The 15,186-nt window shown below is 41.8% G+C and overlaps 1 protein-coding gene across 1 annotated transcript in view; it reads right to left on the bottom strand.

Moving 5' to 3' along the window:
* Positions 1–15,186, bottom strand: part of LOC126298998 (ankyrin repeat domain-containing protein 29-like) — a 128,056-nt gene that overhangs the window by 40,043 nt on the left and 72,827 nt on the right. Inside the window, exons 3-4 of the mRNA XM_049990624.1 lie at positions 10,243–10,365; positions 9,870–10,093 (exon numbers count right to left, since the gene is read on the bottom strand). Of these exons, the coding sequence (XP_049846581.1) occupies positions 9,870–10,093; positions 10,243–10,365 (347 nt within the window). The remainder of the gene's footprint in view (positions 1–9,869; positions 10,094–10,242; positions 10,366–15,186) is intronic.

A 15,186-nucleotide genomic window follows, 5' to 3' on the forward strand; every position in this document is an offset into this window, starting at 1 on the left:
AGATTATGAATGGCTGTCGAGTATGAAGTATTATTCGTTGCAGACATGCGTACAATGTGTAGTACATCTAAAAATCCGAACGGATGAACAGAGGAAAGTTTCGGAACAGGTGATACGCTAACTGAAAGAAAATAATAGTGCCGTGAATGGAAACGTACGAGAAGCTGGGTCTTTAAAGTTACAGTCAAGAATCTCGACAATGGATTATTCGCGCAGCAGAGTTTCAGAAGATTGTGTTTGTAAGAGTGTCATAAACATTACTCTTATTATAGGCCGATATAAACAATGCATTACGGTGGCTACGATATCGTCCGAGTTAACGAAGAACAAAGAATAGGGGAAATGGATCGTTTCGGCGCAAGTTTTGTTCAGTGGTAGGGCGGAGAGGCGTGAACAATGTACTAAAGGTCCTGACTGGTGAGGGTGAGCGGCAGTTGGTGTGGTGCACTTTCTCTGCACTAACTCGAAAACCGTAGTCTCTAGCTAAAACGTCTCGGACAACAAAAGTAATCTGCATTAACTTTTCTAAAAAAAAAAAAAGGTCCTATTCATTTTTTCTAGAACTACTTTTTTGCCTGATGCAAGGGATTGAAAAGTCACAGATTAATAAAAACAATGTTTCAATCGCATAAAATTTATGTTTATTGTTAGATGAAATTGATTAAGGCCAAGTTTTAAGCGTCTGTACCACATATAAGAGCAGTAGAGTCGTATTAAGGTATAAATGATGTTCCGTGGATGTGACAGGATGCAGAGAGTTGGGATGGAGGGTACAAACGTGTGGGAAGGCAGGTCACCGGAATGTGGTCTAACGCTTTCTTCCTTTGTCCGACCCCCCCCCCCCCCCCCTCCATCTCTACCTCCACAGCATTTCTTGTACAGTTATTTTACCCGAGTAGACCAAATAAATTCACTGGGCTCGTGTTTGTACATGCAATGACTAAGAAGTATTCGATTTGCGAGTGTGATGTTGGCAGTGACCTTTGTAACCTTGGCCTGAAAGGGATACGTGGATAGGTAAGTGCAAGTTGTTTGAGTCAAGATGCGAAAGCTGAAGACTTCAGGAAAAAATCCGGCGAGATTCATGCATCTTGGACAAAAGAATACACCAGAGCTGATGCTGAGGGAAGTTCTTTCTGAGGAACAGCCTTCAGCGTCAACAGTGTCCGAGGTGTTCGTTCAGCTGAGATGAAATTTGATTTTAAAACTAATTGTCTGCTTTGTGCAGAACCTGCGGACAACGAATTTCGTAACTGACAGTGGGAAAAACCCGAACAATTGTGGCGAAAGAGTTTTAATGCTCGATCCTTCAGTTAGGACAGTATGACTACAGTTCGTGCATAGAAGGGTGAGAATGAGTGGAGAAACACCATCCGCAGACGCAAGGCTCGATTGGGAATCTACACACTGCAGATGCAAAGTATCACGAGGACTGCTACAAAATGTTCTTTATAAGCTCGGTAGCTACATCGAGAAAAAGCGGACGCCCTGAAAATGAAGAAATATCTCCGTCAGTGGAGGAGATTGTCAGTTACATAAAGGGAAATAACAAGCGCTAGTTCAGCTTACTTTATTGACAAGTTATTTGAGCAGCTTTGGAGAACAATAGCTCGTATAAAGGCAATCAACGATAGAATGAGAGAAAAATATTGGGACCGCATTGTTTTCAGTACAATTCGCACCAGAAGAACTGTTCTGTGCTTCCGTAGTTAAGGTGAAAAATTTGGAATGATGTGTGGTATTGTTCAAATTGCAAAATACGAAAAAGAACTACAGAGAATTGTGAAGACAGCTGCTACGATAATCTTGGAAGAAACTGTGCCAACGTCGCATGGCAAACCAGTTTTTCTGCTTTGAAGAATTATGTGGTGAGGCTGAGGAAATGATACCTCGTATGTTCCATGTATTCACGGAGTGCAGTTCATGGAGAAAAAGGGCAAAATGGAAAACTGAAAATAAGCTGTTATCTGTATCTCATGCTGCCATTGCTGCAATTCGCCCTCGATCGTTCATACCACCTATCCTATAAGCTGCGGCTCTCCTCGTTCACAGGTAGTTTGGATCAAAAAATTTTATCAATATACTTGCTGGTATGGGATTGAGTGTACCTTGACACGAAGCTCGACAGCTGCAGCTATCAGTTGCCTACAACACTGAAGAGCCTGGCCCTAGAGTAACATTCTGCCAATATTTATTCAACAGTCTCGACTTCAGTGGCTCTACTATCGACGGCTGGAAATGTTTTCACAGGTTGGGGGGGGGGGGGGGGGGCGCACAAATGCATCACCCCGGTCTCAGCTCTCTCGCCATCTAAAAGGGTTCAGGGGCTTAAATCGGCTCCCTCTACTACAGAAGTATGGCACGTAGGAGTCTGCAACTTCAGCTAATTTAACATTACGCACGCAATACATTACGGCACATTACTGTTCTTGAGCTGAAATTATCAGTCCCATTCCGTCTGACATATTGACATCTATCCTACAAGATATATTGTGAATGTGTATTAAGTGACTCCACTCAGTGCGGCCCACTAACTTTCCTGCCCTTTATTAATTCGCCACCAAGCGATTAACCACCGTATACCCGCTTTACACTACGCTGCCAATGACATGGAGCAGCTCGGGTCAACAATTTACTTTCGACCGTTGTGCCTTGTAGAGAAGTTTGCTGTTAAAATTAAGAGACAGCACGTTCCAAGAAGGCCAGTAACATAATATTTACTCATAGATACTTCTCGCGAAATGATCACTACAGGGAAATTAGGGGAATTAGAGCTAATATGGAGATTTACGGATTTTTTCTGCCTGCGCACCATTGGTGAATGGAGGAAGGCGGGGGGAGGCGGTGGTGATATGATAAGCACCATCTGCTACATACCATTAGGTGACTTGTAGAGAGTACATGCTGGTGCAGACGAACCCCAAAGTATTTGCTGCGCTAGGTTTCCTAAAATACTACTTGGACTGAATTCTTTGGCGTCACCTCCATGCTGCAATTAATTGGCACTACGAACATCTGGCTCGCGCTGCCCCAGTATGAAGCCACATTACACAACTCATGCATTGAGAAATGCAGCGAAGTGAGAATTCACACTACATTTTACGAGTATTTTGGAGTCGGTCACCAAAAATGCTTTTGGAAAACGGGACCAAGCTTAGAATTTCCGACTTTGTAACTGTAATTGTTTCCACTGGATAAGCGACTTCAATGAAAAACCAAATGCAGTTAAAAGTTACATAAAGTAAGTGACATGAATGACTAAGTAGTTGATTTCTCTACGACACAAAAATAAACTGAAGGAAAAAAATTACAACACCAAAAATAATTAATGTAGAGTTACGAAATTTCGGGAATACATTTAAGTAGGTAAATGTGAAATTTTGGTACCTTACCATCCCGTGTAATCAACAGAATGTTGAATGCAGGCATGAAAACGTGCATGTATTTTGTTGTACAGGTGACGGATATCAGTTTGTGGGATGGAGTTCCATGCCTGTTGCGCTTCATCGGTGGACACAGGGACGGTTAATGCTGATTGTGGATGATGTTAGAGTTGTCGTCCGATGATGTTCCATAGCCGGCAGGAGTGGCCGAGAGGTTCTAGGCGCTACAGTCTGGAACCGCGCGACCGCTACGGTCGCAGGTTCGAATCCTGCCTCGGGCATGGATGAGTTCTAAGTTCTAGGGGCCTGATGACCTCAGAAGTTAAGTCCCATAGTGCTCAGAGCCATTTGAACCATTTTTTTTAATGTCCCATATGTGCTCGACTGGAGACAGATCTGGTGATCGAGCAGGCCGAGGCAATATGTTGACATTCTATAGAGTATTTTGGCTTACAACAGCGGTACGTGGGCGAGCGTTGGTAAACAACCCATGGAATGCTGTTCATGAATGGCATTATAACAAGTCGAACCACCAGACTGACGTACAAATTTTCACTCGGGGTGCGTGGGACAAAAGCCGGGAGTGCTCCTGCTGTCATACGAAATCGCACCCCAGACTATAACTCCAGGGGTAGGTCCAGTGTGTCTACGCCGCAGACAGGTTGGTTGCAGGCCCTCAACTAGCCTTCTTCTAGCAAACACACGGCCACCACTGGCACCGAGGCAGTACCAGCTTACATCAGAAAACACAACAGATCCCCACCCTACCCTCCAATGAGCTCTCGCTTGACATTACTGAAGTCGCTAATGGCGTTGGTTTGGAGTGAGTGGTATGTACGCTAGAGGGCGTCAGCCTTGGAGCTACCCCTGAAGTAACCGATTTGTAACAGTTCGTTGTGTCACAGTGGTGCCAACTGCTACTCAAATTGTTGCTGCAGATGCAGTACAAAACGCTAAAGCCATACTCCGAACACGATAATCTTCCCTCTCGGTAGTACCAAGTGGCCGTACGGGGTCTGGTCATCTTGCGACACCACAGTCCAGGGACCATCGCTGCCAGCAGTCGTGTACGGTGGCTACATTCCTGACAAGTCTTTCTGCAATGTCGCAGAAGGAACATACAGCTTCTCTTTGCCCTATTACACGACCTGGTTCAAAATCATTGAGGTGTTAATAATGGGGTCTTTGTCAATCTAAAGACGTTCTTGCCTACCATCAACTCACCACGTCCAGTTTCAAAGGTAACTAACTATCACGACTATTACAGTGTGTATTTAAAGCAAACCTAATTTGCATACTCATAGTGGCAGTAATTGCGCCACTCTTATGCGACTGGCAAGAAATTCGAATAGACACCATCTTCTAGAAGTAGAAACATATCGACCAAATTTCGTTTATGTCACATAACTCCTTCTTGGCGCTGAGATTTTTTCCAGTGTCAGTTTGAAATAAAATAAAAGGGGCACAAACACATATCGTTTTAATCATGTACATATGAAGGAATTGCATAGTAGCTACTAATAACTTCTCAGCTGTCAGTTACAATCTGGTTGTTTTTCGCAACGAGTTGAACTAATATAAATTACTCGAGATTCCAGTGGATGATTTAGTCGAAATGACGTAACATTTCGATTAATGTCATTTCTATCACAATCTTCGCCAGAAGATTTAATAAGTGTTTGTACAATGGTTAATCATTCATAGCACATGATGACAATAGCTTGCAATAGGTTGCCTTACTGACTTAATTAGGTTCTACCAGGTCTTGATAATGTTATTTAAACTAGTCATTGAAGAAAGTCGTACTGCACAATCCGAGCGGTCATATCTTCCTTACGAGAAGTCACTTCATCATTAAAAAAGAAGAGCTGGTGTTTTCAGTGATGAAAAGGTATTCTTGCCGGTAAGTGGATTTCATCCTATCAAACAAACGGAATACAGAGTACCAAATTATGAAACCCATGGAGAATACATAACGTAACACTTTCTTCATAAATCATTACAGCTGTGTCCACAGCTTGTGGTCTAGTGGCTAGCGTTGCTGCCTCTGGATCACGGGGTCACGGGTTCGATTCCCTGCCGGATGGGGGATTTTCTCCGCTCGAGGACTGGGTGTTTGTGTTGTCCGCATGATTTCATCTTAATTCGTGAAAGTGGAGAGTCTGGACTGTGTAAAGATTGAGAATTTGTAAGGACGCTGATAACCGCGGAGTTGTGCGCTCCACAAACCTAATATCATCATCATTATCATTATAGCTGTATCACAGAGATCAATACATAATCCTTCCTGTTCTTGTTACTTAGGGGAAAATATTGTTCCTTGGAATACTTTTCAGATTTTTGCCTCTAGTCAGCCCATTAATAGAAGTTTAATATTTTGTCTTATTCCATTTTGAAACGATAGAATTTACTTTATGCGTGCTGCAGTTTTTTCTTAAATTACAAAACATGGTCCGGAAAAGTAAGGTTTTTTCCAATGTTCCAACGTACAACATCGTCATGGACCTAGGAATAAATATTCTATTCAAATTTAGAAGTGTTGCAATTCAGAAAATCTTGTTAATACTGTATTTAATTGTATGTGTGTTAAATTATTACTGTACTACATGTCAATAATTAGTAAGTGAAATAAAATTAAGAAGAAGCGTAATCAAAAACCAGTCACAATTTAGAAGCATTTTGAAACTGCAACTATTGGCAAGTGAAACAAATTTACATTTTCAGGGCATGGAAAATTGTTAAGACATTAAAGAAAACCACTTTATTTGCAAATATGACGTGTTCCTTGGTAGAAGACCTTCCGTTTGAAGGTACAAGACAACGCACGACTAACGAAGTACGGCTTAACGCTCCAGACGTTATGTAACTTGTTTGAAAAATCGACAGAATTACACCCCCCATAAAGTACCGTAACTGAAAACTTAACAATATCCACCAGATAGCTTTAATATATTATACAGCCCCTAAAGAGGTAGAACTCGCAATATTTATAAAAGGTACACAAAATAAAATCTCTTGTCTTACAACAACAAAACAGCAGAAAATGGCGGAAACTGCTTATGGTGGTTTCTTTTTTCGTGTTCCTTCATGTGACTCTAAAATCAGCCATTACATTGAAACATCGACCAGAAAACACGTATTCCTAGATACACTACCCTGCGGATACAACACATTCCCTACAAAATGTATCTCCCATAATACACCCAAGAAACAGAAATAGTTCTCTTCGCTGAAGGTGCAGCTATTATAATCAAACCTAAACAAACAACGCAGTACGTGCAATTCTGAACTTTATAAGACTGCCCACACCATCAGAAACATTACGCGAGAATAAACTAACAAACGAAACACATTATCCTATATTCTTAGGTGTGTTAATGATAAAACCGTGAACTGGAAGTCAAATTTATGTCCTTACGAATTCCGTGTGCAGCGATGGCTGGATACACAAATGGAAAAATGCTGCGATCAGTCGCAAATAATTTGAATTTATTGCAGATAGAGTTCGGCTATAGAACAGCAATCATCATTGCTAGAGGTAACAGAAAAAAAAGGTACAAGCATATACAATACAGTGCAACGAAATAAAATTATAAACGAGAAGAATATGTACCATACATCACCTAATGTGGCAACATCACAAAGGTGTGTCGACCCTGCTTGCCGACAGCGCTCGGCAGACCCGGACGGTCACAATAAATAGAATCACATTGAAAAAAAATAGTCATGCTCAGGAGACATCAAGCTAATACCGGCTTCAGCCTTGATAATGACCTAAATTCGATGAAGAAGAGAGCCGAAAAGCTTCCTCGGGTATGTTACGCCGGCCTGACAGCACCCGTTGGTGATTAGGTCCAGTAGAGCTAACAATTTGGGTGATACTGGCTGATACATTTCACCTTCTGTTCCAAATAGTACCAGACATTTACAATGGGATCAAGCGGCCAACCGAAGAGCGTGCTTGAGAGTTAGTTAAACCAGGAACGTGTGTATGGATGACATGGCTGTTGTCATCTTGGAGGACGAGAGTGTCCACAATGTACTTCTCATGAAACTGTGTAAGAAATGACAACACTTGGCCGCCGAGAATGTTGAAATAGACATACTAGTTCACGTTCACGGTAACATGAATGAGTGGGCCAAAGCCGTGTTACGAGAAACATCGTAGAAACACCTCAGACCTGAGCTACACACTTCGGGCTCAACGCCGCATTTGACCGTCGGTGTGCATCATTTGAAAAGAGGCAAAATCGTTTCTCATCGGAGCATACCACATACCTCCAGTCAGCTTCTGTTCAGTTTCGGTATTGCTTGGCGCAATGAAAACGTGAAATTGTGTATGCCACTGTAAACAATGGTGTTTAAAAAGGTGCCCGATATCAAATGAACACTGCATGCAGTTCCTTCCGCAGTGTTCGCTCGGAACCGCCATTCACCGACAGCAGCAGTTCGTGTTTGATTTGAAACCGATTGTCATTAACAAGGGTTGACACTCATCTCGGGTCCTTGTTGGCCGGTATGCTTTTACAACCATTGTTCTACACCACATTACACAGTGTTGAGTGGTACACCATTTCTAGTAGGCACGCTGTTCGTACGCTTTGATGCATCCACCAATTAGGCAACTTCATTCACGGTGTGGCTATGGGTACGCCCAAACACAACAGCTCCTCTCTCCCATTCTGTCACGTCCACCTGTCCTTCTGTACTTATTCCATACAACCGACTGGCACATGTACATACACAGACGGCAGTAGTATCGCGTACACAACGTATAAATGGGTAGTGCTTTGATGGAGCTGTCGTTTGTACTCAGGTGATTCATGTGAAAAGATTTCCCAAGTGATTATGGCCGCAGGACGGGAATTAACAGATTGAACGCGGAATGGCAGTTGGAGCAGATGCAGGGGACACACATTTCGGAAATGGCTAGGGAATTTAATATTTCTAGATCCACAGTGCGAAAAGTGTGCCGAAAATAAGAAATTTCAGGTATCACCTCTCAACACGGACGATGCAGTGGCTGATGACCTTCAGTTAATGACCGAAAGCAGCGGCGTTTGCGTACCATTGTCAGTGCTAACAGACAAGCAACACTGCGTGACGTAAGCGCAAAAATCAATGAAGGGACGAACGTATTCGTTAGGTCAGTGCAGTGATGTTTGGTTTTAATGGGCTATGGCAGCAGACGACCGACGCGAGCGCCCTTGCTCACAGCTTGACTTGCTGGTTTTCACCTGTTCCCTCACGTAAATAAGTTGGTAGATTGAAAATGTTTTGGGGGGTTGAGGTAACCGTAGATCGGTATTTTGCCTTCTTGTCAGAAGTATACTTAGGGGACATACACGAGTTGAACAAAGAGCACTGACGGAGAAAGGGGTGATATCAAAATAAGCACATTTTTCTCCTAAAAACATAGTCGCTCACTGCAAGACCGGCAACTTTGCGTATTGATCTCAAACGTACGTCGCACGTCAAGAATCAGTTTCTTACGATCTTTATTGCATTTTCTTTGTCAGTATCATGAAGTCTGTGGACTCTGGGGTAAAAAAGCCAAGTCTTTGAACTGCGACTCTCATCACCAAATAACCATCAAGCTCGTATGCATTTACTACAAATTAATCCATCAGCTAAGACTCCGTACGAAATGAGAAATTTTTGTCAGCACAGTTAACACTGGACTCTAAATTGACAATTCGCATCTCCTCGTGATTTAGATACTGTTGTTGACTGACGTTGATTTAAGTTCGGAAGAGATGACGGCTGTATGTAAAAATGAAGGACGCGATGCCTATATTTGAACCAAACAAACTTTTACATGTTTACTACACATCTGTACTGCCATACGTAAGGACTAGGAGGTATCATGCGACACGAATAAGTCAGTACCGTAGCTTTGACTCATGACGGTGACATCTGCTACGGAGAGAGACTAGGAGAGCCACGTACAGCACCGGGAAAAATATTATAGAACCCTCACTACATTACTTTTGTTCCCTGGGTATTACGGAAGGATTCGAATTTTGATAGTTTAATTACTCATACAACACGTCTCTATTTCCAAACTTCCTATACTGATGTATGTTACTCCATCCTGTCACTTTTGGAAAATGTATCCAAGGCCAATGTCTGTTTCTTCGCATATTTTGTTCGTAATCTAAAATAAATACAGACATTCATTACATCGTGTAAAACTGGCGAGAAGAGCAACGCACACAGGACGTAGTATTAAGAAAGGAAAAAAGGGCGAATACGGTTTAGCATCCCGTCGACGACTAGGTCATTAGAGACGGAGCACTGGTTTACACTGATGAAAGATGGGGAAGGTAACTGACCGAAACCTTTCAAAGGAACCAGCCAGGAATTCACCTTAGATAGTTAAAGGAAACGACGGAAAATCTAGATCCTAATGTCTTGAAGGGGACTTGAACCCCAGCCACTTTGGTGGATGGCAGATTACGAGCGTATCCTCGACAAAACACGTACTGTTCTCCCTTGTTTATCTCTTGAGTGGACGTTGGCGTTCCTCTGGATTAGAAAATCTACTATCTCAGCATGGCCTTCCCTCGACGCGTACATGATGGGCGTGTGATGGAACTGATCTATAGCGTTTACGTTTGCTCCGCTGTACACCAGTAGCTTCACACATTCTAAGAGCTTCTTCTCGTCTTTAGTAGAAGTGCAGGTAGCCATCAGTGGTGTAAAGTGTCCTGAAACGTGACGCATAAATAAATGAAGAGAATGTCATCACAAGAGTAAATTAACTACATTAATTTTTTTAAATGTAAGACTCAGCACATGAATAAAATCTTGTCGAGAAAATTTTGTCTAAGTGAAAAATATTTATGTATGACAATACCTTTGTGGAAGTTGGGATTGGAGCCATATTGCAGTAGGCAGTCTACTATTTCTGCATGGCCTAAGGAGCATGCAAACATCAATGGGCTCCATTCTCCTTTCAGTCTTTCGTCGACATACACACCTGAAAAAAAAAGCACAACAATTGTCATTAATACGAAGGAAACATAATCTTTAAATAGCATTTACGATAACAGAACGTTAAATGAGACTTCCTTCACGGAATGTGTTATTCTCACTGCTATTAAGTAAACTGGAAACTTCTGCGGTAATAAATCTCGTTGGTCTTAGCAACAAGCTAAGCAAGTAGTTCTGTTGAGTGAGTGTTTGCCAAATTGCATACATCTAACACAATGCCTAATGACATGAATTACTGCAGTCTTAATTCTAATAATTTGTTTGACAGTGGTTAGTGTGCGAGACCATCTTCGTTTTAGGCCGCCTACCACCGCCACTGTCTTAGCGTAACAATGACGTCTGCTGGTAGTTGCTGACCTCCAGTACCCAGCTACAGATTCGGTGGTGAATAGTACACATTTCCCACCTTCCCTGGCTTTGAGAATACCGTTGTAGCTCATCTTCCGTTGTCTGCAAGTATTAACTACGTTGCCATGATATAATCGCAGTGAAGGACACAGCGATCCATTGTTTAAAGTTTGTACAATTAAATACAATCCTGGATCGCAAGTTGTTTCCTTTCAATTTATAACCGTTTCCGATCTATATCACCATCATCAAATGTGTCTTATGAAACAAAACTTTGTAGGCCACATACGTCACAAAATTAAAAAAAAAATGCAGTGAAAGAGTAGATTAAAGTCTACAGATTTTGCTTTTTACTGTTCAGAGAACTTTAGTTTTTGTCGATGGTAAGTGTGGAGTTGTCAATTTGGTATTGGAGGGAAAAGTGTGAGACAAAATTGGTAGATGGAGACCAAGGGATAAAAACTGTACGCACTATTAAATGGCTGTAGGTTACGGTAGTTATTCCGAGGCGAAAATGCTCAGTTGCGCAGGACACACTAGCATGGAGAGGTGCATTATACCAGGCTTCGGAATGAAGACCACAGAAACAACCGGTTTCGATCTACACGACCATTATCAGATGTGTGTCTTGCAGAAATAGAACAAATAACTCGTAGCCAAGATACATTACAAAACAAAAGGAAAATGTTACAATCAAGGTGGTTTTAAATTCTATAAATTTTACTGTTTAATGACTAGGCATTTCAGAGAGCTTCAGATTTTATTGATCGTAAGTGTAGATCGCAAGTCATTAATACGATACAGCTTTCGTACTAAACAAGATAATCTTGTGTGGTTTCTGTCTGCAATCACTGGCCGGTAAAGGTCGAGTCTTTCCACCTATTCAGCAGCAGAATGTGCGAGCTGCTGACCTCACCAGTGACTTGCATTATCAGCTACTGGATGAATCGCCAGGTGACTAGAAGTCAGTAACCTCTAACAGGGACAATGAAAGTGATGTAGTGGAACCGCAAAGCGCGATATATTTTTTGAACTGACTGCAGTCCATGCCAGCATAATCTTCAGCGAAAGTAATGCAGAAGATAGAATTGATTTGAAGGAGTTCAGAGAAGCTGTCATTGCGTGGTTTATCAGGGTATCAATGAGTTCGCCGTCAACAAGAACAAGTAAAGCACTACAAAAAATGGTTCAAGTGGCTCTAAGCACTATGGGACTTAACATCTGACGACATCAGTCCCCCTAGACTTAGAGCTACGTAAACCTAACTAACCTAAGGACATCAGCGAAAACGGCTGTCACGCTGCACTCCAAAGAGGTGTGATCACGTTCAGTGGGGTTTCAGCCATTCAGTGTCCTTAGAGTAGGGATGAAATACACAGGGGATAGCAGCAGTAGCCAAATTTGTCAAGAAAGTCGTCCTGTTGCTCATAGCACTGTGAACTATTGTTTTCGACCGTGAAATATGTGGTAATTAACACTTCAAGGAAAGTGTCACCCATAAGAAAACCGCGTGATTTGAATGCTGGGTGTTGCGGTTCTGAACTTCATCTCAGAGGCCTCAAAAGAAAGGGGTGAAACGAGAGTAAGTGGAGGTGTGACGACCTTCATATCGTGTGACATGTCCTTGGTAACGATGAGCAGAATTGTGGTGAAGAAAAATGGTTCAAATGGCTCTGAGCACTATGGGACTTAACATCGGAGGTCATCAGTCCCCTAGAACTTAGAGCTACTTAAACTTAACTAACCTAAGGACATCACACACATCCATGCCCGAGGCAGGATACGAACCTGCGACCGCAGCAGTCACCCGGTTCCGGACTGAAGCGCCTAGAACTGCTCGGCCACCGCGTCCGGCAATTGTGATGAAATCTGGTGCCAATGTGACATCATTAACCCAATCTTACACCTCGCATGAATTTCTGACGCGTGGCCTTATTTTCGTAAGAGTCGACATCTTGCTATTTGAAGCGTCTCCGAGCCCACCATTACAGAGGAATATTAGGATTTCGAAATAGTGATCCCTTAATGTTGCACAGTGTACGGGAAATCATTTGTACATTAGAAAAGCCTAAACGTTGCAATACGTGTAGCTCATTTGGAAAGTGGGAAACTATGAATTCCAACTCCTCTAATTTATCTGTCAAGGTCATTTTGAGAGATTTATGTGGGTAGGCATAACGAAGGTACTTGCAGTTCATTTGGTTTCTTGCACTTAATTATCTTCCCATCTGTATTGCGTTGTAAATATCTGCACAACAGTGCAAATGTTGATAGAAGGTATGCAGTGGTGTCTTGTTTGGTAGTAGAGTGGTTTCATTTACTCATGATACATGCTGTCGACAACAGTAATGCCTACTTTACCCTCAAGTTTGCATTCGGTGCTGCTCGGTTCTGTCTGTGGTTTGTTTTTCCGGCAGTGTTAGTAGTACGTTAACAGTAATACATAGCTGTATGGAAAGATTTACTGATGAGCTGCCCTACATGCAGCGTGTGTATGGGTTCAGTGTATGCAATGAAAGAGTGGCATGAAGACGCTATCCTAAACTGTTCCCGCAGCTACTGCAGCCATATCACAAAACGTTTTGCTAGTGTTTGTGTTTTTGCGTCACTCTGCGTTTTGTATTATGCATTTTGGTGATTATATGTTATACGATTTTTCACTGTTATGAAGGTATTGGCACAGGAACAAAGGTAAGATGGATAACAATCTAAAGAATTCACAATTAAATTACTATTCTGTAATGAGCCGTTGTGACGAACCGCTTATTCGAAAATACTAAGAAAACATCCGAAGTTTTATCAGGCCACCCTACATATTGCTTGACCTTTCTTGAAACATACGCTTTCCGGATTGTGAAAGCAAACCTGTGTGTGACGCAGGAAACCTCTCTTGTAATGTCATCTCAAATAACTGTTTTCATAACTGACAACAAAAGTTCAGAGCACTCGATCCTCTATTAATTAGCGCCAATGGTTGCTCTTTATTCTAGAGCCACATGACCAACATATCATAACATCGAAGATTCCTCTGATGATTTCTTGTGTACTGAGAAATCTGCACGAGGCCCTTGATATTGTCGATCTACTTTACATGAACACCTGTACTCCACAACTCACATTAGGGTGTGTGGCGGAGCGTACTTCTGGAATCATTTTCATTTTCCCTCTTCCCTGTACCATTCTTGTATCGTGTGTGGAAAGAACGATTGTCGATAAGCTTCCGTATGAGCTCTAATTTCTCCGATATTGTCCCTTCAAACGTACACTTTCGGAATATCTACAGTACATCTCTCAGTCATACACAACGCCTCTCCCTTGCAGCGATTGCCACTGAAGATTTTTGATCATTTCCGTAAAGCTCTCGCACTTACGAAACGATCCCGTGACGAAACGTACCGCACTACCTTGTATCTTATTCATCCCTTCTATTACGCTTACGTATTAAGAATCCCAGACTGATGACAATACTCATGAATCTGTGCGGCAAGTGTTTTGTAAGCCATTTCGTTCTTGGATGAATTATATTACCTTAACATTCTTGCAATGTATCTCGGTTTGGCATTTGCTTTTCTTACAATTAGTTTTCTGTTGTCATTCCACTGTAGGTGCCTTCGGACCGTTACTTCTCAGTATTGAGCGGTTGCTATTGTTGCCAATAACTAAATCTAAACTCTTACATTTCTCTGGCAAATACAATTATTGCGCAGTCACTAATTCCTTAAACTCGCCTTCATTTTGCTGTATTTCGGGACACAGGCCTTTCCTTTGGGCGACTTCACTAGGTGACATAGTGTCATACAGAACTTGGAAACTGATGCTGTGTTGAACAAAGAAATATAGCGGTCACGTAATAAATAAACACAAGCTTTGATGGGTAAATAAGTGGCAAGAAAATGAAAAAAAGTCATATTTCTGACCTGCCAAGAGCTGTTGATGGAATAAATCTTTATTCCTACCGGTTTCGATGATCTAATCATGTTAAGGTATCACAAAATTATGTACAGCAACCTGCACGGCAGCATTCTTACTGCACCATGGAATGAAATGAAAACGATCCTTTGTCACTGCTTTCAATAATAAAATGCAATATAAGGTGACAGTAAAATGCATCGCTATAGTTAACTGATCATACATTGTCATAACACCAATATATCATTAAGTAAATGATTATAAATGTAACTAAGGTACTACTGTTAAGAGACAAAAATAAGAGAACGATACATTAGTCTTTTACTTCATACTAATAAGATAAGGAGACATGCTTGACACACTTAATCCTGAATTTACAACTTTTCATTAAAGCTGCGAAAAGACTTGTCCGAACACCTGTGATTTCCATACCATGAGCGGAGAGGTATGACTTGCGTAAAACAATTTTAGTTTACCAAGGTGTTGAGTAGTACGAGTAGAGAAGTGAGGTGTCCAACACGAATTGCGCACTGAAAGAAGAAGAAGAAGA

The sequence above is a fragment of the Schistocerca gregaria genome, chromosome X (genome assembly GCF_023897955.1).
Source record: "Schistocerca gregaria isolate iqSchGreg1 chromosome X, iqSchGreg1.2, whole genome shotgun sequence".
Classification (NCBI taxonomy): domain Eukaryota; kingdom Metazoa; phylum Arthropoda; class Insecta; order Orthoptera; family Acrididae; genus Schistocerca; species Schistocerca gregaria.